At 42.6% G+C, this 19,956-nt stretch overlaps 2 protein-coding genes across 2 annotated transcripts; one reads left to right on the forward strand and one right to left on the reverse strand.

Moving 5' to 3' along the window:
- Positions 1-409: 409 nt before the first annotated feature.
- Positions 410-7,655, forward strand: prelid3a (PRELI domain containing 3A). The gene is made up of 7 exons (XM_054781265.1): positions 410-900; positions 2,314-2,482; positions 2,615-2,704; positions 5,290-5,360; positions 5,570-5,672; positions 6,645-6,719; positions 6,821-7,655. Exons 1-6 carry the CDS (start codon positions 869-871, stop codon positions 6,702-6,704), a joined length of 525 nt encoding a protein of 174 aa, XP_054637240.1. The 5' UTR covers positions 410-868; the 3' UTR covers positions 6,705-6,719; positions 6,821-7,655.
- A 256-nt stretch (positions 7,656-7,911) lies between these two features.
- fbxo32 (F-box protein 32) lies at positions 7,912-15,708 on the reverse strand. Its single transcript, XM_054783024.1, has 9 exons — positions 15,367-15,708; positions 14,921-15,039; positions 14,458-14,507; positions 14,271-14,363; positions 12,745-12,838; positions 10,929-11,113; positions 10,658-10,840; positions 9,623-9,766; positions 7,912-9,546 (listed from the first exon to the last, which is right to left on the reverse strand). Exons 1-9 carry the CDS (start codon positions 15,477-15,479, stop codon positions 9,457-9,459), a joined length of 1,071 nt encoding a protein of 356 aa, XP_054638999.1. The 5' UTR covers positions 15,480-15,708; the 3' UTR covers positions 7,912-9,456.
- Between the last annotated feature and the right edge of the window lie 4,248 nt (positions 15,709-19,956).

Below are 19,956 nucleotides of genomic sequence, written 5' to 3' on the forward strand. Positions count from 1 at the left end.
ATTTGTTTTTGTTCATCGCGTGCAGTTCAACTGACTATTGTGGTCTTAGAAACAAAAGAAACTCACCAGATTTCCGGTTTCCTTCTATCTGCTTATATGTAACTTGATGCAGCCGCCCTCGGTGCGTGAGGCTGGTGGAAGGATGCTTTGAGCATGCGCACAATGGAAGGCGGATTCAGTAGAAGTGGTCCACTGACATCAACAAGTCAGACTGAGCTAAGACCAGAAACGGAGCGAGTCCGACTTCAAAATATAATTTGTGATTAATTAAGAAACTTTGTAATAACATAACTGTAACTATCAAGAAGATCATCAGCGTTGTTTTAGACTTTTATTCTGGTTATGTCACACATTTGCCGGTCCCATTGCTACTAGGCAGGCACTGTGCAGTAGTTGTTTTTTTTTTAAGTGCGTGGACGAATTGAGGGCTGTAGTAAATAAAACATGATCGTCTTTTTCATGTAAAATCATGACTTTCATTTCAGTAGGCAAACACACATAGTAGATGGTAAGCGTGGTATTTTATTTTGAAAATTCTAGCGTGAATCTCGCATTTTGTTAGACAGACTTTACATTGATGGTGTTAAGACGACGCCGGCTTTAGTTCTTGTCTTCCTACTCCTCCACCACATCTTCCAGCATCGTTGCTTTCCTTGCCGTCTGTTGCTATCGCACAGGAAACAAGATGACATTTTCCGCAGTGTATTTCCACTTTTGACGCTCGGAGAAGAGCGTCGTGATCACCGGATATCAATGATGGTGGAGCTTCCAGGCCCAGCTCACTGATCACTGGAGGCACCCAGTTAGGAAAATGCTCCATTAAAGGACATCCTTTTGGAGCCACAAGGTCACGACTGCCCTTGGAAACATGAAGATTTGGAGTACTCAGCATGCGTTCAGGTGGGTCAATACATAGGTTTTCTTATCAAACACATAGCTATTTGTGATGCTGTACGGCCTGTGTTCGTGATTGGAGTGGACGGATCGATCCGTCCGTCCATTTTCTATACCGCTTCTCCTCATTAGGGTCGCGGGGGTATGCTGGAGCCTATCTTAGCTGACTTCGGGCGAGAGGGGGGGTACACCCTGGACTGGTCGCCAACCAATCGCAGGGCCCATACAGACAAACAACCATTCACAATCACATTCATACCTATGGACAATTTAGAGTCGCCAATTAACCTAACATGCATGTTTTTGGAATGTGGGAGGAAACCGGAGTTCCTGGAGAAAACCCACACACACACAGGGAGAACATGCAAACTCCACACAGAAATACCCAAGGGAGAATCGAACCCAAGTCTTCTCGATCTCCAGACTGTGTGGCCAACCACTAGACCACCGTGCAGCCGGGCGGATAGATCCAAAGTTCACAAATACACAGGACTTGATGGAAAATGTCCTTTGTGCCAATAGATGGTCATCACATGAGGCGTGGATGTCGAGAGTGGCATGAGAACTTTATCTCAGCAATGGGAAGGATGTAAATTTTGGGACAAATCATCAGTAGTGTACCTTTGAAACAGTGGGTGTTTCGGCCAACTACAGGGTTGGGATTGGGCAGGGTGTCCCATGCCCAATCATGAGTAAAGTAGTGCCTGGAGAGTGGAGGGAGATAAGCTAGGCAGTAAGGTCCCGACCTGGGATAAAAAAAAAAAAACACTGCCCCGCCCACCGGGTCATCGCTCAGCCTCCCCCAATCCCCCCACCCTGAGTAAGGGCAGGAAGGAAGGGGGTGGGTTTAGGGTCGTCAGGTGGGTACCCTCCTTCATTGGTGTTTCGATGATAGGCCCACTGATAGGTCCATGACACCTCCAGAGTGCTCATCGTTCGTAGGCCTCTTCGGTGGATTCCTCCCATGGGACTGTGTGATGTAGACCACCTTTAGTGAAGGGGACCATAGCACCAAGTCTGGCCTGAGGGTGGTGGTTGCAATCTCTGGGGGAAACAGTTGCTTGCCAACATCAACTACCATCTTTCAATCCCGGGCCATGGCTCAAACGAATGTTGGCACAGAGATGGAATTGGCAGCTCTCAAGGGCAAGGAGTTGATGCTGTCCCTCTTGCTCTCAAGGGCTGCTGCCAGACTCTTGAGGACCTGATTGTGCCTCCAGGTGTAGCGGCCTCGTGTGAGGCTGGTCAAATGATAGTAACAAGGGTAGTATATCAGTATAGGTTATCACCTCAAATATCAGTGTTTTTTGGTTTTGTCAGTCATTTTATTACATTGTTTATAATGTTGTAAAATTGGAACACCTGCATAATACAATTGTTGATAATGCTAAATCTTACTTAATGCTGGTTTGTGTGAAGTTACCCATGGGAGACTGTGATCAAGGCCGCCATGAGGAAGTACCCCAACCCCATGAATCCACATGTGGTGGGCGTGGACGTGATGGACCGCCACATGGACACAGAAGGACGCCTGCACAGCCACCGACTCCTCAGCACAGAGTGGGGCCTGCCAGCGATCGTACGAGCGGTCAGTGGTCACACCGTCACCGTTCTGCAGGGTCAGAGGCAGTGCTGGAAAATACATGCAGCTTTCAGCGTGTATAGCTGTACATCTTAGTATGCATGTGTTGATTCTCACCGCGTGTTACGCTCTTTGTAGATACTGGGAACCACCCACACACAGACATATGTGAAGGAGTACTCCATCGTGGATCCTGAGGAGAAAAAGATGGAGTTGTGCTCAACAAATGTAAGGTCATTACCGAGCCATCTTTAGTTTGACCTTTTCTCTAATGGGTGTGGATATTCAAAACAGATGATTCACACGTTGCCGTCAGGTCGTAGAACTATGGGGTTTCCCTTTGGTAATCAACAAAGAGAAATAATTTCATTTTGACATAGAAAAACAGCAGATAGTACCCATTCAGACAATTTGTGGGGGGTTTGCCTTACTTGTTGACATACTGAATGTGTTTCAATGACTATCCTATTTAAGTCATCATTATGCAATGTCATCACATTGTGGCCGAGTGTGTTTATTTACTCAACTGCAGAGGTGTCCCTTTTGTAGCCAGCTGGCCTTTTTCGGGTTTTTTGCTGCATTGCTGTTCTGAGAAAATCAGGATCGTCTTAAAAAAGGATTTGGGGCAAATGACTTTGGGCGAGAGATGGAGTACACCAAGACTTGTTGCGAGTCAAAAACACAAATGAATAATCATACTAAATTCAACTAATGTAATGGATATTGTAATATAATAGGTATGTTTTGTTATTTTTCCAATCCAGTATCTTTTTTACATGTTGATATACACTCCTGATCAAAATTTTAAGACCCGTTAAAGATTGCAAGAATTTTGATTTTGCACTGTTGATTATAAGGAGGCTCTAAATAGAGCTTCTAAATAGAGGCAATACATTTTTAGAGTAAGCAGTTTATTGCAAACAATCATTAAAGTGAAACAGGGTGTTCATTAGCTGGTCATAGGTTGAAGTCCACAGCCTTCTAAATCCAAAATGTTGGCAAAAATGTGGATTCAATGTTATTTTCAATGTCACACTGTCATGATGTCTTACTGGCATGATCTCTTTTTGAACGCAGTTGAACTGTTGAGTTGCTTGAACATGGCCTCTCACGGCGCTCCACTGCTGTTGAGGTTGGACGCAAAGGTATTTAACACTTCTTACAACATCCTGAGGGTTATTTGACAAAAAAAAGTCAAGTGATAGACCCAAAAAAAATTCACTGGCCCTGAGCCAGAGGATCAGGCTGTCCATCAAGACACAGGACGATCGGTTCTTACTTGTGCTGAGTGCAATCAGACGGCATCTGCGAGAGAAGGGTCTTAAGAACAAAAAACATCTTCAAAGGTCTCATGTTCTTCAACACCACAAAATTACCCATTTGAAATGTGCACGAGAAAGCAGGATAGAAAATGGATAGATGGAATTTGCACAAGAGCGCCAAACATGGGACATTGAAAGGTGGAAGTTTTATTCTCTGATGGGAAAAATGGGACCGTGACGGTCCTGATTGCTTCCAACGTTACTGGCATGACAAGGAGATCCCACCTGAGATGTTTTCCACACGGCACAGTGGAGGGGGCGCCATCTTGAACTGGGGTGCTTTTTCTTCAGTGGAGCAATGCAGCTTCAGGTTGTGCAGAGGCGTCAAGCGGCAGATGGCTATGTGGAGATATTGCAGGGGGCATCCCTCATGACTGAAGGCCCTTGTCTGTGTGCTAATGACTGGGTTGTTCAACAGGACAATGCTGCAGTTCACAATGCCTGACTGACAAAGCACTTCTTCCAAAGGAATAACCTCACCCTTTTGGACCATCCTGCATGTTCCTCTGGTCTAAATCCAAGTGACAAAATTTGGAGAAGGGAAGTTTACAAAAATGTAGTCAGTTCCACACAGTGGATGCCCTCATGAAGCTATCTTCACCACCTGAAACAACATTCCCATTAGCCTCGTCTGAAGCTGATGACCAGCTGATGAACCGCCTATTTCAGTGTAATGGTTGTTTACAATAAATTGCTTACCCAGAATACTTTTTTTTCTCACTCGCATTTGTTCTCCTTGCATTTTGAATCTCTCGTTAGAACCCCCTTTAAATCCAACAGTGCAAAATGTAAATTCCTGCAATCTTTCAACTGGTCATTTACATTTTGGTCAGGAGTGTGCTATAGAGGCAATATGCAGTGTTTCCTACAGGACTGCAATCTATTTGTGGTGTTGGGTTGTGCTTATGTCATCACATAATTTGCATAATTCGCCATGGTGTATGTGCATGTAATTTATATAGCGATTGTGGGAGACAAAAAGTCAGGTCAAGCCACTTTTTTGAAAAAATGAATCCCGAAGAGCCTGAAGTCTGAACACTGATTCCTGCAGCTATGTCTTTTTATACTCTGGTATAAGGTGTGCTAAAAGCAGAGTTCCGATGCCATCTACTGTACGGAGTTGGAACAACAAGCTACATTCACAAAGAGTTCCATTATAATGTGTTTATGACTGAGTGTGCACAAGTAGCGCCAAATCTATTTGCGGCAGTCCAAATGTATTCGTGGCGGGCGGCCACAAATAAATGAATGTATGGGAAACACTGCACCGTAATCTTCAGCTTTACAGAATCTGCATGTATGATGTCACACATACCAGTCACGCTAAAGGTAATTCTCGACATTATTAGTTTCCTGAAGCGAAAAGAGTGTCCACGATAATTGAGGTGTGATGCTTTATTAGGGTGTATTAAAGCAAAGTAGTCCAGTATCATCTCCATGATTCCATGTCAGTGTAATAAAATGATATTGAATGTTTGCTTTGTTTTGTAGATTACTCTCACCAACCTGATATCAGTGGATGAGAGGCTGCTTTACAGACCACACCCAGACAACCCTGAGGTGTAAGTTCTTTCATTTCCATCCAGGTGACCATTCACTTTTTATACTGCTTATCCTGTTCAAAGTCGGAGGTAGCTGGAGCCTATCCCAGCTGACTTTGGGCAAGAGTTACTAAGTCACTGAGTAGGAACTAAACCTGAGCTGGCTGCACTGAAGGCTACACTACCAGATGCCATTTTTATGACATTTTTGCCTCTCTCATGCACCTTAGCACCATCCTGACTCAGGAGGCCATCATTACAGTGAAGGGAGTGAGCTTGAGCAGCTACCTAGAGGGGATGATGGCGAGGAGAATGTCCGCTAATGCAAGAAAGGTAACATTTTTACATGCCATAATTAGTAATGCTAAGTATTGGCTTTCTCACTGATATCTGATATACCGATATTGTCCTGCACTTCATTACCGATACCAATACAGGCTGCAGGTCTTTCTTCAAGCTAATGTCAGGTGACATCATGTGTAACGAATGAACACATTATGCTTCTTTTACTGTGATGCCACTGGGTGCATTCACACATAAGCAATGTTTGTGCAAAATAAAACAAATGCTGCAATATGCAATACAAGTTCAAGAAAAGGTGCCATATTTGATTTCAACATTTTGTCCCAACAAACGTCATTTAAAAAACCATGACCAATAGTCAACTTATAATGCCATGTTCTCCTCCTATCAAGACACAGTAGTCTTAATACATTCACGAATAAGAATCCAATTAAATAATGCTGGCAACAATACCATTTGGAAAGCTGGGCATTTCTATGAGGCACAAATATCTGTTTAAGAACCGAGTAAAGTGCAAAGTATGAAACGCTGAACTAATACAGTCAGTGAAATTATAAACTGGGTTCATTCAGGACGTCACGCATGAACGAAGCACATTAGATTAGAAGTATTAAAGGCAGACGCCTTACTCCCCCCTCACATAACCAGCATTTTCATCGCAAATTGCACTTCTGCAATCCAAAGGTGAAACTTGGAAACAATTCCACACCGAGGACAAATTGAGCTAGCAGGCTTTGTGTGCTGTGTGTGCTTCGCTGATATCATAATCTGCAGAAAAAAATCAATACTGATATAAACCAATATCTCATTTTTATGCCAATATCGGCCAATTAATATTATATTATATTATTAATATAAATTTATTTGCATGCCATTTCCTTGCACCTTCCTAAATTTAAATGACTTTTTTCTATTCTCACTATCATTTACTTAGGTTGAGCCTTTACTATGGATGATTTTTGTCCTTTAATCTGCTCTCTCTCTCTCTTTGTGGATCTGTAGGGTTGGGATGCTATCGAGTGGATTATTGAGAACTCTGAAAGAGAAAACATACCTCTCTGACATTTCTTAACATTGGTAAACCTCAGCATGTTTTTCCTCCTTTGATGAAAAGCATGTGCAATATTACTATTGTTTGTGTGTCGCACACCTCACTTTAACACTTGCAACATTTGCAGGACCGACACGTCCTAACATGAGCAAAACCTCAGTCGGATGCATGTGGAAGTCACAGTGGGCTTTCACACCACACTGCCTCCCTTTACCCGTGGAGAACATGCGTGGAGACGAGTTGGACACGAGCTCAATGCTCAAAATACTTCTGCGATAAAAAGGACTGTCTACTGAATAAAGTAAAAAGTGAACGTGTTGTTTGAATGGACTTCAAAGGTTTGACGTTATGTAATTGTTCCTCCAGCTGAGAAATATACTTGATGGGGATGGTAAATACAGTGTGAAAGGTAAAGGCACACAGTAGGTGCTGTTCTTGTATGGAACACATTTCTATTTATTTTGCATGATAACTAAGAGGAAATAAGTAGCATGGTAGCTAGGGTTCTCTGGATGGGAAATGGAGGTGTTTGCTCACAAGGCAACAAAACACCAGCTCATTCTTGACGTATCATGTCAGGCGACAGTACCTCAAACCTCATGCTTTGCAAAACTGACTTCATGAGGAAGGCTCGATGGGACTCTCAAAACAGGGTTGGCCTTAAAACGCTGCCTGGGTGTGCGTGTGTCCGTGTGTGTTGTCATCACTGCAGCCTTTAGACATGCTTCCAAATGTAGACTTAAACCCCATTTGAGAAGCTACTGTTTGTTCTCCCTGACGAGAATTGGGGGGGAAAAGACGAATAATATTTAATAAACAGTGGGACAATATCAGCAGTGGGTTATTACATTGTTCATATTTTCTGCTGAGTGGTATTTTAGTCCTCTGCAACAAATAAATTCATTTTGTGGCGCAACTTACATTGTTAGTGTTTCTTGTGGATCACACATACAGTATAGATTGTCACCGTGCTGTATAGCAGTTGTGCCAAATTAAGACCCATCGTTTATTTGTGTTCATTATTTTCCATTAAACAGAAATATTAGCTACTGTATGTTCTAACAAAGTGTTAGTTTTAGTTTGCACACTTACAGGTTATAGTAAACATTTTATGAATAATGCAATCAAAAACTGGATTTGGAAAAAAAAAAAAAAAACTTTCAAAAGCGATTTTTTTTGTGTTTTTATTGCATAAAAACACAAATATAAACCTTCATATGATCATTTCAAGGACATCCTCCCTCTAGGCCATTTGTAATATGAAATCTGGCAACAAGCAAAAATAAGTTGCATTTAGTTTTATCTGTTGCATCTCTACACTGAGCAATAAACTAGTTTAATGTGAACCAAATATTCTGACTCTTGCAATTCACCATTTATCCACGAGAGAGCACTGTTCTTATTGGACGCTAGAATTCGCAAGTAAAAACAGCGTTGCCAGATTTACAACAATTGTCGCATCAATAATTTAAAAAAAATCCGATAATGTACAATCATTTGACCGTTTCAATACACGACTATTGGCAAACACAAACAGGATACATTGTTGTGTATTGGCTCAAGTGCCTCTTTACAGCCAGGTGGGGGTGCTGTTTTGCCAATGGCAGTTTTGTCCCTCACAACTCAGTTTATTAAGAGGTGAAACTGCATGACAAGCTATACTATAGACGGTCTGTGGTTATGTTCTACTGTAGCATGTGGTTCTGAGCAACGTTAAATCGGGTATTGCGATAATATTCCTCAAAATACTATCATTTTTAAGCCCAGCCTTAAAACGTCTGTCAAGTATGTAGACCACATACAAGTTGTTGTCAAAGTAAATATTTTATTTAACCAACAGAACATTAACAAAATGCATTGCATAGCATGTACGTCACTGTCTGAGCAGCGCTAAAAGAACGTCTGGATACAACATTTGAACAAGTTGAGTTACTTAACCAGAATATTGAATATATAAATGCAAGCAGGATGGTGCTTTGTCATGCATGAGGCTTTAGGGGGAAAAAAATAAAAATAAAAAATTAAATCAACTTTGGTAACGAATAATACACATGATTGTGTTCATGTTAAAGATCTAGGGGGAAAAAAAAAACACACAAAAAAAAAAAACTGTACCAGTTTCAAGTTTTGCAATAAGGCACACGAAGTATCCAAAACTACTGAAATAGCAGCCACAGCAGAAAATGAACACATTAAAAAAAAGGTATGAAATCTTTATAAAAGTGAAAAAAGTATATAGAAAACATTATCCATCAACACCCAGTTGCTTAAATCCCCCCCCCACCACTGAAGCCTCCAGAATGAGCAGAGCCAAACAATGTTCGCAACTTTTGTGCTTTAAACACTATCCCCAATACAAATAATTCCACAAAGCCACTCAGACTTCCATGTTGAAATAAACCATAACCAGGGTTTTTGAGGCAAACGCTGTAAAGCAAAATCCTTCCAACTGGAGGAACAAAACTCCACAAGTATGTGAACCTGGAATTCAAAACCCCCAAATAAACTGACATTTCCGTGAATACTGCCCCCGTTCTTGCATTAGAAGCATATTCTTCCAACATTCCTTCTCTTTTCACTCACTTACCAATGGCAGCCTAAAAAAAAAAAAGTAAACGAGCAACAAACCAAAATCTCAATTGCATAATTGTCCCACTGCCTGACCACCGTCGAGTCCCATCTCAACTGAAAACAAAAATATTATACATGTATATGTACATTATGTACACCCAGTTTATGTGGATTTCAGGGGGCGGGGAGGGATCAGAATTTAAAAAGGTTGATAAAGTCTTGTGGGGACAGGGCCATGGTGCAGCTGTCTGGGTTGTTGGCAGTGCAGGGATGATTTGTGTCCTGCGGAAGCAAACATGTGAAACGATCAATACTTGATACATCTGAGTAAGATTTAAAAAGAAAAACATGTCTGTACCTTCCAGAAAAGGATGTGGCAGTGTGAGCAGAAGTGCAGAGTGTCGCTGTACTGTTCTCTGTGAGGATAGCATCGACTCAACTTGAAGTACATCTTCTTCCACTCAAGGTGGCCTTTATCTGACACAATCAGGCGCTTTCGGATCTAAAGAGGAAGAACACATTAAGACTCTTGTATTTTTGATTCTTGCTCGCCAATCCCATTAAACACTTAGGCCTTTGAGGGGTTTTTTTTTCCCCCTACAATCAGCGTAACCTACTTTAGCAAGTAGCTTACTTGCTTATCAAGTGCTTATTTGTGTGCATGGTGTGAGGTGAGAACTGTGCCGGTACACACGCACTCTGCAGCCTCCCACTTCCCAGTATCAAGTCTGCTTTATCAGTGCTTGGACAAGGCTGACTTGTTTTGTTTTTGTATATTAAGTACACCTGCACAATCTAATGAGATCTAATTACAAATATGGCTTTACAGTACACTGTAGTGTTTCCCATACATTGAAAGTAAGTTAACACAACAACAATGGACTGTGTGGGTATACTATACTAAGTGCTACAACAAACATAACTTTTTTTTTTTTTTTTTTTACAAAGTGCCTGCAAGGCATTGCTGGTTACTCCAGTGGCAACTCCCCCTGACACTACAATATAGTGCGATATTACATGTACATCGTCTTAAATGTCAGCGCACACTTAAATGCAGCCAGGGACTCATCATGAAAGTATTTCGTAATCGCCCGTGTATTAGAAAAAGGCACATGCACGTCTACTGCTGAACAAAATGAAACCAACACCCGTGCTGTTAAATAAGGCTTAAAAACGAGATAATGTCGCACATTTCTGCTGGCATAATTCATAAAGCTCAGCTTTACCAGTCGTCCATGCGGTTGAAAATCTTCGCTTAGACCGGAATTTTGAGTCACGACCACTTGTGCAAATTGCGTCACCTAGCGCGCAGTGTCCCTTGCTGGGATAGGCTCCAGCTCACCTACCATCCTGAACAAGATAAGCACTAGGGAATGAAGAATCATTCACATGCCTGTCTGTCTGTGAAGTGGTACTGGCAGAGTCTCCTCCAGAGCAGCCGGTCCTCAGCGAGTCCCCCCAGTTCTGGACAAACCTGGCCCAGACAGACCAGATCCCTGCCGTCTGACAGACGCTGCATGATGTTCAGCTGCAGGCTGGCAGGCAGCTCCGTCAGTGTCATGCCTGTTGATGTTGGCTGGAAGAACCATAAAAGGGGTTGTACTGAAGAACTTACTATGAGCAGTACTCTAGACTGAACAGACAGTTCTTTTATCTCGTCTCACCCTGTTGATCTGGATGTTGTCTAGCTGCTGCTGCCACTGCAGGATGTTCTCCATGCGGTGCACCCAGATGTTGATGTTCCCCACCAGCACAGACTTGCCCATGTCCTGAACCAAGCTGCACAGCGACACGTACAGCGTCTGCAGGAGCTCCTTGATGGGACGAACATTCTGCTGGTCATCAAGCACTGCAGCAGAAGCACGCACAGAACAATTAGAGATGCCAAACAAAGTAAACATTTGTTCAGCATCAAAAAAAAGCTCCTGATTAAACTCAGCATGTGGAGTGCTCGCCTCATGCGGTGTTTGGCCAGAAGGTTTCATAACACCTCAACAAGCTCCAGATGAGTTGAGTTTAGCGGTGACAGCGTTTGGTTTATGTGGCTTGCAGAAAGATCTGGTGACTGTCTGCTGCTCACTGATTCTCTCCACTGCCTTAAAGGGATAGTTTGGATTTTTTTGACGTGTAGTTGTAGGACATCCCCATCAGCAGTGTACTACAGCATCAGCAACTTGAGACGAACACACTCGCATCTTCTTCCGCTGTGGAACACATATGTAAACAAGGTGTCCGCGGCGCTCCGTCGCGGAAGAAGAGTGGCATTACCGCAAGTGTCTTCATCACACACATGAATGCACAGGCGACAGTGTGCAGGGATACAGCGGGAGACAAATATAACGCCGAGCGTTTTGTGAGGTCTGATTTTTTTAGAGAAAAGGCATTTTTGTTATGCAAATGTATTACTCTTTGGAACGCATATGTTTTGAGAAGCCAAACTCTACTTAATTGTCCCCAGCAACTAAGCGGAACTACGTTCATCACAGAAATCCGACCAGAATTGGACTTAGGAGACCAAGTGGTGGGTAAGTCACTGTTGCTGGACTACAATGTTGATGGGGATGTCACACAACTTCATGTCAAAAAATCCCAACTATCCCTTTAAGTTGTCAGCAGACAAGGACCAAAACAAAATATGCCATTTCTGTTTATATAAACACCAAAATATTAAATTACACTCACAAGAACTTATTTTGAAATGCGACAATATCGAGTTGGTCCCTTGTTGCATACCTAGTTGACCACCAAAAGGTTCATCCATGCCATTATGGGCCATCAAGAACACTTGACATGATGCTTTAAGAGGAAAAATAAGATTTCGTAGGAATAACCAAAATTTTAAATACCTTTTTGAAGACTGTAGTGTTTGCCATACATGAAATTATTTGCGGTGGCCCGCCATGAATACATTTGGACCGCCACAAATAGATTTGGTGCTACCAGTTTCCCCTCTCTCATAAAAACGCAATACTGGAACTGTAGCTTGTGATTACAACTCTGTACAGTAGATGGCATCGTAATGCTGTTTCTACCCACCTGGTCTGCCAGAGAATAAGACGCAATCAGTGTTGCCAACTTGGCGACTGTCACTACATTTAGCGAGTATTCAGACTCCTCTAGAGTCTTTCAAAAAAGCAAGTCTGGACAAATGTAGTGACTTTTCCTGGTCTTATTGGACACCTTTGGTGATTCTAACGTGAAAGCACATTTCACTCTTTTCAATGAGCAGCGGGTCCTCTTGCGTTTGTAAATATATTTGTTTTGCTTTTCATGTTTTGTGCTGACCTTTTGTCTCCCACACGTCTGATTTTATTGATTACTTCTTGGTTTTGCCGTTTTTGGCTTGGCGATGCAGTGTATGAGACGGACAAGTAAACTTAAATATAAATATATAAAAAAGGACCCCCAGGTGTTTGAACATAATTGGTAAACATGAGAAAAATAAATAACAGAAGAATGAATAACAGTGACAAAGCTCACCTTTCTGCACCACTCTCTCCAGAATATTCATGTAGTTTTTCTGAGCCACACCGCTGAGTGAGGGGAGCTGCGACTTGGCGATAAGCTCCAGGAGCTTGAGCAGATAGAGAGAGAAAAAAGATAAATTTCCTGCTGTCAAGTGAGAGACTCGCTGTTCCACGTTCCTCGTTACTTAAGGTTCGTTTGGAAGTAAAAAACACAAACCCTCCTGACGACAATGGTCTGAAATCATTTGCCTCCAACCCACAAGGGCTGAAGCTCAGTGATGGGGGAAGAAGCTGCCGGGAAGCATTTGGCTGACAGCCCAGGAAGCCAAAAGGCTTCACAAAACAAGATGTTCATAACCTGTCAGCTGACTCGGTCGTGTGATGTTGGTGAATTTATTTATATGTCAGTTAGCCAGCAGACAAGCCGTGTGTACCAGGCTGGCATGGTAACGCATGCAGACGTCATGAAGGAACATGTTCCCCTTTTCAAATATCTTTGATCTTATCATAAAATCCAGAAACTGCATCATAAACCTTCATTGCCAAACAGCTTCATAAGCAAATAACATATCTAAAGTATCTTTGTGTCTTTAAGCGTCTCTGCTTGCTCCCGATTCCTTTTTCCGTTTTTTCCAGCAGCATTCCAACAACCTAATCCCATGCCCTTTGTCTTTTAGCAGCTCATCAAGCTGCTCCGTGCTTTGTAGAGCAGCCGGGCAGAACAATGTGCCTTTCCGTATCTACTTTTAGACCCCGTGGCTCACGAAACGGCACTTCATTGCTTGGCGCTCACCTCACATTTTTCCACAAACACAGACGGTATTAGGACGCCTGCTTGGCATTATGTAATGGCCGTGAAGTTACACCTTAGCCTCCGTGAAGTAACCTACATGTGTCTCTCTTCACACAAGACACACCGATTGTCTCCTCAGCGATGAACTTGATCGGTGAAAGTGAGCCGGAGTGGAATGAAGCCACAAGCAGTGACCCAGGACGGCGTGTTCCGACTAGATGATCATGTTACACAGTACACATATTGTTATACTGGCTGAAAAAAAAAAAAAAAGGAGAAATCGATGATAAAAACTCCCAAGCCGCAAGCAGTCAGAGCTATTGTGATTGTTGCATATTATTACAAATGTTAATTGAGTTCACAGAAGAACCCTCCTGACCGGAACAGGGTGCGGTGAAAACACACTAGTGCGTTGTATCACACATAACTTGTGTGTGGGTCACCTGACAAGCACCGGGTCTGGTTTCATTAAGCGTGTGAGGAGCGGTCTCATCTCACTGCACATTTACCCCCTCCTACCCCCCCCCACCAGCGCACAAGCAAACCTTGTGATCACATGTGGAAGACTTCCAGAGTTTTCCTTGTGATATCCCATTTTCAGGGACAGCTAGGGAGCCATTAGCATGAACTGCTATGACTCATATACACAAACATGCACTGGCTGGGTGAGTATCATCCGTGTTGTCTGCACAGCATTGATAAGAGCCTACACACCCTCAACGCTTTAACAAAGGAGGAGGACTCACTCTGACGACGTAATTGAACCTCCTGGTGTCCTTGATGGCGCTGCAGAAATCCAAACGGTTGAAGGCCTCTCCCAAAGTACAATATCCATGGCGCTGAGAGAATTTAATTAACAAGCTATTAAAAAGGAGTCGTCTCAGCGTGTTTACATTAGAAAGAAATGTTACGCTAGCTAAGGTTATGCGTTACCTCCTTGGTGCTTCCTTTATGAACATAAATCCACTTTTCCCTGTGGAAATCTGTGAGGAAGCACAATGTTTATTTATATTAGTGGCCCGAAACAGAGTTCATGACATGAGGGGAAATGAATCACAAACATTGTTATTTTCTTGTGTTTGAGCATCTCCTGCCAATCTATGACCGGACACTGATAATCGACTTTAATTAGATCGGGGTGTCCAAACTTTTTCCTCAAAAAGGTCTGCATACTTAAAAAACAAAAAGGATGCAGGGGCCATTTTGATATTAAGTTCATACAAAAGTTATATACTGTATCGGTGACAAAACATTATTGTAAATACTTCAACTTTCAACTCATTACTTTCCAACTTTCGGCTCACATTGCTGTTTCCTGTTTAATTTTACAATGTGAACAATAAATGGCTCCCGGGCCGCACTTTGTGCACCCCTGTATGAGCTGGCGGTGACTCACATGGAATCTTGGTGTTGTTGTTCATGTGGTCTTTTTTCCTCTTCTTTGCAGCCATGTCATAGCTGAGAGACAGCAGCAAGTTCTCCTTGTTGAAACATTCCTGCTCCGCCTTGCAGAAGCTGCAAATGCACAGAGACCACATTTCATTTCACAGCGGTCATCTTGGCAAACATCAAGTCACCATGTTTTTCCCCTAACCTGACCGTCTGAAAGAAGACAAAACATCTGGATTGCATTCACGTTGAAGAGAAACTCTTCCAAGTCCAGTTTTAAAGTGACTCAGCAGGCGTAATCCGCTCACTTGTGTGCTTACTAATAGTTTAGCGATTAGCAACGAAAGGACACGAGAACATAGGGACAGCTATTTAAATACATCATGCTGCTTTCATCCAAATGTCACATCATCTACTCTCACGTCATTTATGCTGCACAAACTGATGACAAACCTCTCCACGGTGACGTTGTTGTTCTTGTCGTCCACTGCTGTCTTCTTCCATCCCTCCCCGGTTTTAACCCAACTTTGACCCGGCGACCTCCAATCTTGTCCCAGGAAGGGCATCCTGTGCTTGATCAGAGTAATTCACAGCGAAAGTGAGCGTTGATAAGTGTGTCTCCTCCAAGTGTTTTGTGTTGTTGTCAGTGCGCAGCTTCTTATAGGCTCCCGGAAGCACGCTGGCCCCGCCCCCCTCGGAAACTTCCCCAATAGCACGTGGCTTTGTTTATCTACTTGAGCGTTGCAAAATGTCGACGAGGAAAGAAACACACACGGAAACGTCATAACGCACACACATACTTGACACACGACGTGAGAGTATCAAAAATGAGAGTAGGAAATAACCAAGAACGTTTTGTTTTCATTCTACCTCCGCTTGGGAGACGATTACGTAACCGTCTCAGCTGTGATCAGAAACTGTTTCACCTTTAAAAAAAAAAAAAATGCAACCGTTTTCCTGAATAAACACCTGCCTCCACCGAATGGGGTACAATTATGATTCCCCACAGGTGTTTTGAGTTGTTGCTTGGAGTGGGCGGATCGATCCCCATATTGATGCTAATGATACCAAGGGTAGTGTCAGTATCGGATAGATACTAACTTCTCGTCTGCTACTTCTCTTATCTGCAAAATAATTATGTGTGTTTTTGTTGTTGCATCTGTTAGTATCTAGTAGCTTTTGCTCTTGTTTTGCTCTCATTTTGCACTGTTTATTATGCTTGAAGCAATTGTATGTAATAAAAGGGAATAATTGTATTATTTGGTGATATTGTTACATTTTCTTATATTGTCGTATTAAATATTGTTATATAAGTGTGTCGACAAAAATATTTTTGTTTGCCTTAAAATATTTGCCCTCTGTTTTATTGGAGTACTTTAAGCCAAACGCATTTGCCTCTGTATCGGTATTGGCAATACTGGGCCTGCATTTACTTGGTATCATATTGATATCAGAATTTGCAGTATCATTGCGATTTAGTTGTATTATGTGTTTTTAATATGTCTCATTATTTGTTTGAACAGAGCTTCTAATTCATCACGTTGCATACACACACACAAACTACTCTGTAGCATAACAGTTTTTTGTTTTTTATATGTATACAGTATAGCTAATGTATTCCTGACAGTATAAGAACAAGATGTTCACCCTTGTTCAAAGGAAGCATGGCTGTGTAGTCCCATGACCCTTAGTCACTCCTGGTCATATAAATAGATCCAAGTTGTCCTTCTGATTCGGCAGGGTGTTGAGTTACGTTGTATATTGTGTGTGAGTGTTTGCATGTGGTGGTGGTGGTGGTGGTGGGTTTCATCCCATTGTGTGTCAATGGTGTTTCCAGGAAGCGTAGTCCAAGAGTGAAAGTACTGCAGGTGAACGTATTGCCATCAACATACTGTGATAAGTGTAACAAAGAGATCAATGATGGGTTCTTGTGTCCATCTAATGACTGTTGCCACATGTCTGTTGCTTGAATGTCCTGCAGCGTGTTAAACATAGTGTGCTCAGTGTGAGGGGAGCGGCTATGGAGCATGTAGCGTGTGTGAGTCCATGTGCTTGGGATTAAATGAGCGTTTTCTTCCGTGTACTGTATGTCTGCATGAGGGAGGGTGGTTTCATGGTGGCCATAATTCATAGCACGATACAAAACATGTCAGCAGCAGCACATGTTTCGCAATACATCTTCCTGGATGCTCATCTTGCTTTTGAGTGTTTTTTGCACTGGCTTTTCATGGCACACACATGCCACGCAATGCAGGAAACTTTGCCAGAATATGTGTGAAAACCGGTAAGCATTATACATTTGATTGTTTATTTCCCATCCCATGTGGCTGCTGCTTTTGGAACAGGTGCATCTGCAGCATCATGTTTGTGGTTTTCATGTAACACCCCCATGTAGGCAAAAGGTCACACAAATGCAAAATGCTTCATTCTGGTAGTCAACATCACACGCAGCCACATTAACATGATGCATTCTATTTATTCTAGCATTTTAATCTGCACCCAAAAGGAAATAGCTGTGGGTAACAAGACTGCGTCATGTGTTTGTAAAGCGGAGCTTCATGACAGAATGTGTGCTATGGTGTGAACTGTAGGGGTAAATGATTCCCTGATGTGCAATTAGTTCTATTTGGAGAGCAGACCAAACGACAAGATGGCAGAGAAAGTCCCAACATGTGTTCAGTCAAATGGTGACAGAAAGAAAATAAAGGACTGACCCGAGGATCTAAAAAGTTTATAAAAAAAATCATAGCATTGCATTTGAGATACACTACTGATCATTTTAAGACCAGTTGACAAATTGCAAGAATTAACATTTTACACTGTTGGATCTTCAGGAGGTTTAAAGTAGAGCTTCAAAATGCAAAAAGAAGAAATGAGAGTGAAACTAAAATATTTTGAGGAAGCAATTTATGGCAAACAACCCATCCATCCATCTTCTACCGCTTATCTGTGGTCGGATCCAAGGGGCAGCAGCCTAAGCAGGGAAGCCCAGACGTTCCTCTCCCCAGCCACTTCGTCCAGCTCCTCCTGGCAGGCGAGGCGTTCCCAGGCCAGTTGAGTGACATAGTCTCTCCAACGTGTCCTGGGTCATCATCCGGAAGGCGTCCTGACCAGATGCCCAATCCATCGCATCTGGCTCATCTCAATGCGGAAGAGCAGCGGTTCTACTCTGAGTTTTTCCCGGGTGACAGTGAGAGCCCAGCCACCCTACGGAAAAAACTAATTTCGTCTGCTTGCACCTGCAATCTTGTCCTTTCGGTCACTACCCAAAGCTCATGACCATAGATGAGGGTAGGAATGTAGATCATGCCTTTCAGCTCAGCTCCCTCTTCACCACAACAGACCGATGCAGAGTCTGCATCACTGCAGACACCGCACCAATCACCCTCTCGTTCTCGTTTCTATTCCCTCACTCATGAACAAGACCCCGAGGTACTTAAACTCCTCCACTTGGGGAAAGATCTCATCCTCAACCCGGCACTCCACCCTTTTCCAGGCGAGAACCATGGACTTGGACTTGGAGGTGCTGGATCTCATCCCAGCTGCTTCACACTCGGCTGCAAAGCGATCTAGTGAGAATTGAAGCTCACGGCCTGATGAAGCCAGCAAAACCACATCATCTGCAAAGCAGAGACCCAATCCTGCAGTCACCAAACTGGATCCCCTCAACGTTCTGTCTAGAAATTCTGTCCATAAAAGTAATGAACAGGTGGGATCTCCTTGTCATGCCTGTAATGTTGGAAGCCATCAGGACTGTCAGGGTTACATTCTTTCTCATCAGAGACCGAAACTTTTTTCCACCTTTCAATGTGCTATGTTTGGTTCTCTAGCGCAAATTCTAAACGGGGAATTTTTTGGCATTGAAGACGAGGCCGTTGATGACCTTTTTCTTCTCAAAACCCTTCTCTTGTAGATGCCGTTTAATGGTTATTGGACTCAGCACCAGTAACAACCTTCATTTGGGCCGAGGATCGTCCCGAGTCTTGACAGACAGCCAATCGGATCCTCCAGCTCAGGGCCAGTGATGTTTCTTTGGGTCTACCACTTGACTTTTTTGTTCCATAACTCTAAGGATCTTTTAAGAAGTTTAAAAAAACTGTCTTACTCTGTCCAAACTTAAAAGCAAAGGCGCGCTGTGAGAGGCCTTGCTTATGCCGCTCAACAATCTAATCACGTTCAAGGAGAGTTTATTTTTGCCTTTGCCGTCAAGAGATCATGATAGTGTGAATACCTGACAGAAAATGACACCGAATCCACATTTTTGCCAAGATTTCGGCTTTTAAAGGTTGTGGTCTTAAACTTTTGATCAACAGATGAACAGCCTATTTCACTTTAATGCTTGTTTGCAATAATTTGCGTACTCAAACATTTTTTTGTCTCATTCCATTTCTCCTTTTTGCATTTTGCAGTGCTACTTAGAACCTCCGTAAGATCCAACAGTGCAAAATGTAAATTCTTGCCATTTTTCAACTGGTCTAAAAATTTTGATCAGGAGTATATGCTTTGTTTCAGAAGTTTCACTGTGTAAAGTCATGTTCCTCTGAAGGACCACGTAAAACCAAAAAGTATCATGTGTATGAGTTACAGTCACAAATAAACATTTAGCACCCTTAGCAGTGAGTTTTAGTAGCCTCTTTCACTCAGCAAATTGGTGCCTTGTGAGCCAGCATTTATACGCCTGAAAAATGTTACTTGAGTGCAGTATTTTGGTACTCTTTCCACTTATGTGTATTAAATACTGTGGGACAGCAACAATTGCTTTCAATACAATAGGGTGGAGAAAGTTTGAAACCTGACAACCCTGTCCAGGCATTACAGTATTCCCTTTCACGCAGGTGCTGTACCGCCTCTGTTCTGACTCTGATACTACCTCCAAAGGCAGAATATTTGGCGGGGTTCCTTTGTTCCCCACTTTCAATTTATACGGAACAGCAACTTGGAAATATCAATGGATGGATGGACAGTTTCAATAATTTCATGTATAAGGTCACCTAGTGGTTAGCTCGTCATCTTCACTGTTTGGAGATCCAGGTTTGGCTCTCT

The sequence above is a fragment of the Dunckerocampus dactyliophorus genome, chromosome 7 (assembly GCF_027744805.1).
Source record: "Dunckerocampus dactyliophorus isolate RoL2022-P2 chromosome 7, RoL_Ddac_1.1, whole genome shotgun sequence".
Lineage (NCBI taxonomy): Eukaryota > Metazoa > Chordata > Actinopteri > Syngnathiformes > Syngnathidae > Dunckerocampus > Dunckerocampus dactyliophorus.

Coding starts and splice junctions, on each gene's coding strand:
- fbxo32 (XM_054783024.1), bottom strand. CDS start 15,479: ATGCCCTTCCTGGGACAAGATTGGAGGTCGCCGGGTCAAAGTTGGGTT. Junction 10,841..10,928: donor ACAACATCCAGATCAACAGG/GTGAGACGAGAT, acceptor TGGTTCTTCCAG/CCAACATCAACAGGCATGAC. Junction 9,767..10,657: donor ACCACTTCACAGACAGACAG/GCATGTGAATGA, acceptor CTTCCTCTTTAG/ATCCGAAAGCGCCTGATTGT.
- prelid3a (XM_054781265.1), top strand. CDS start 869: ATGAAGATTTGGAGTACTCAGCATGCGTTCAG. Junction 901..2,313: donor AGTACTCAGCATGCGTTCAG/GTGGGTCAATAC, acceptor GTTTGTGTGAAG/TTACCCATGGGAGACTGTGA. Junction 2,705..5,289: donor TGGAGTTGTGCTCAACAAAT/GTAAGGTCATTA, acceptor TTTGTTTTGTAG/ATTACTCTCACCAACCTGAT.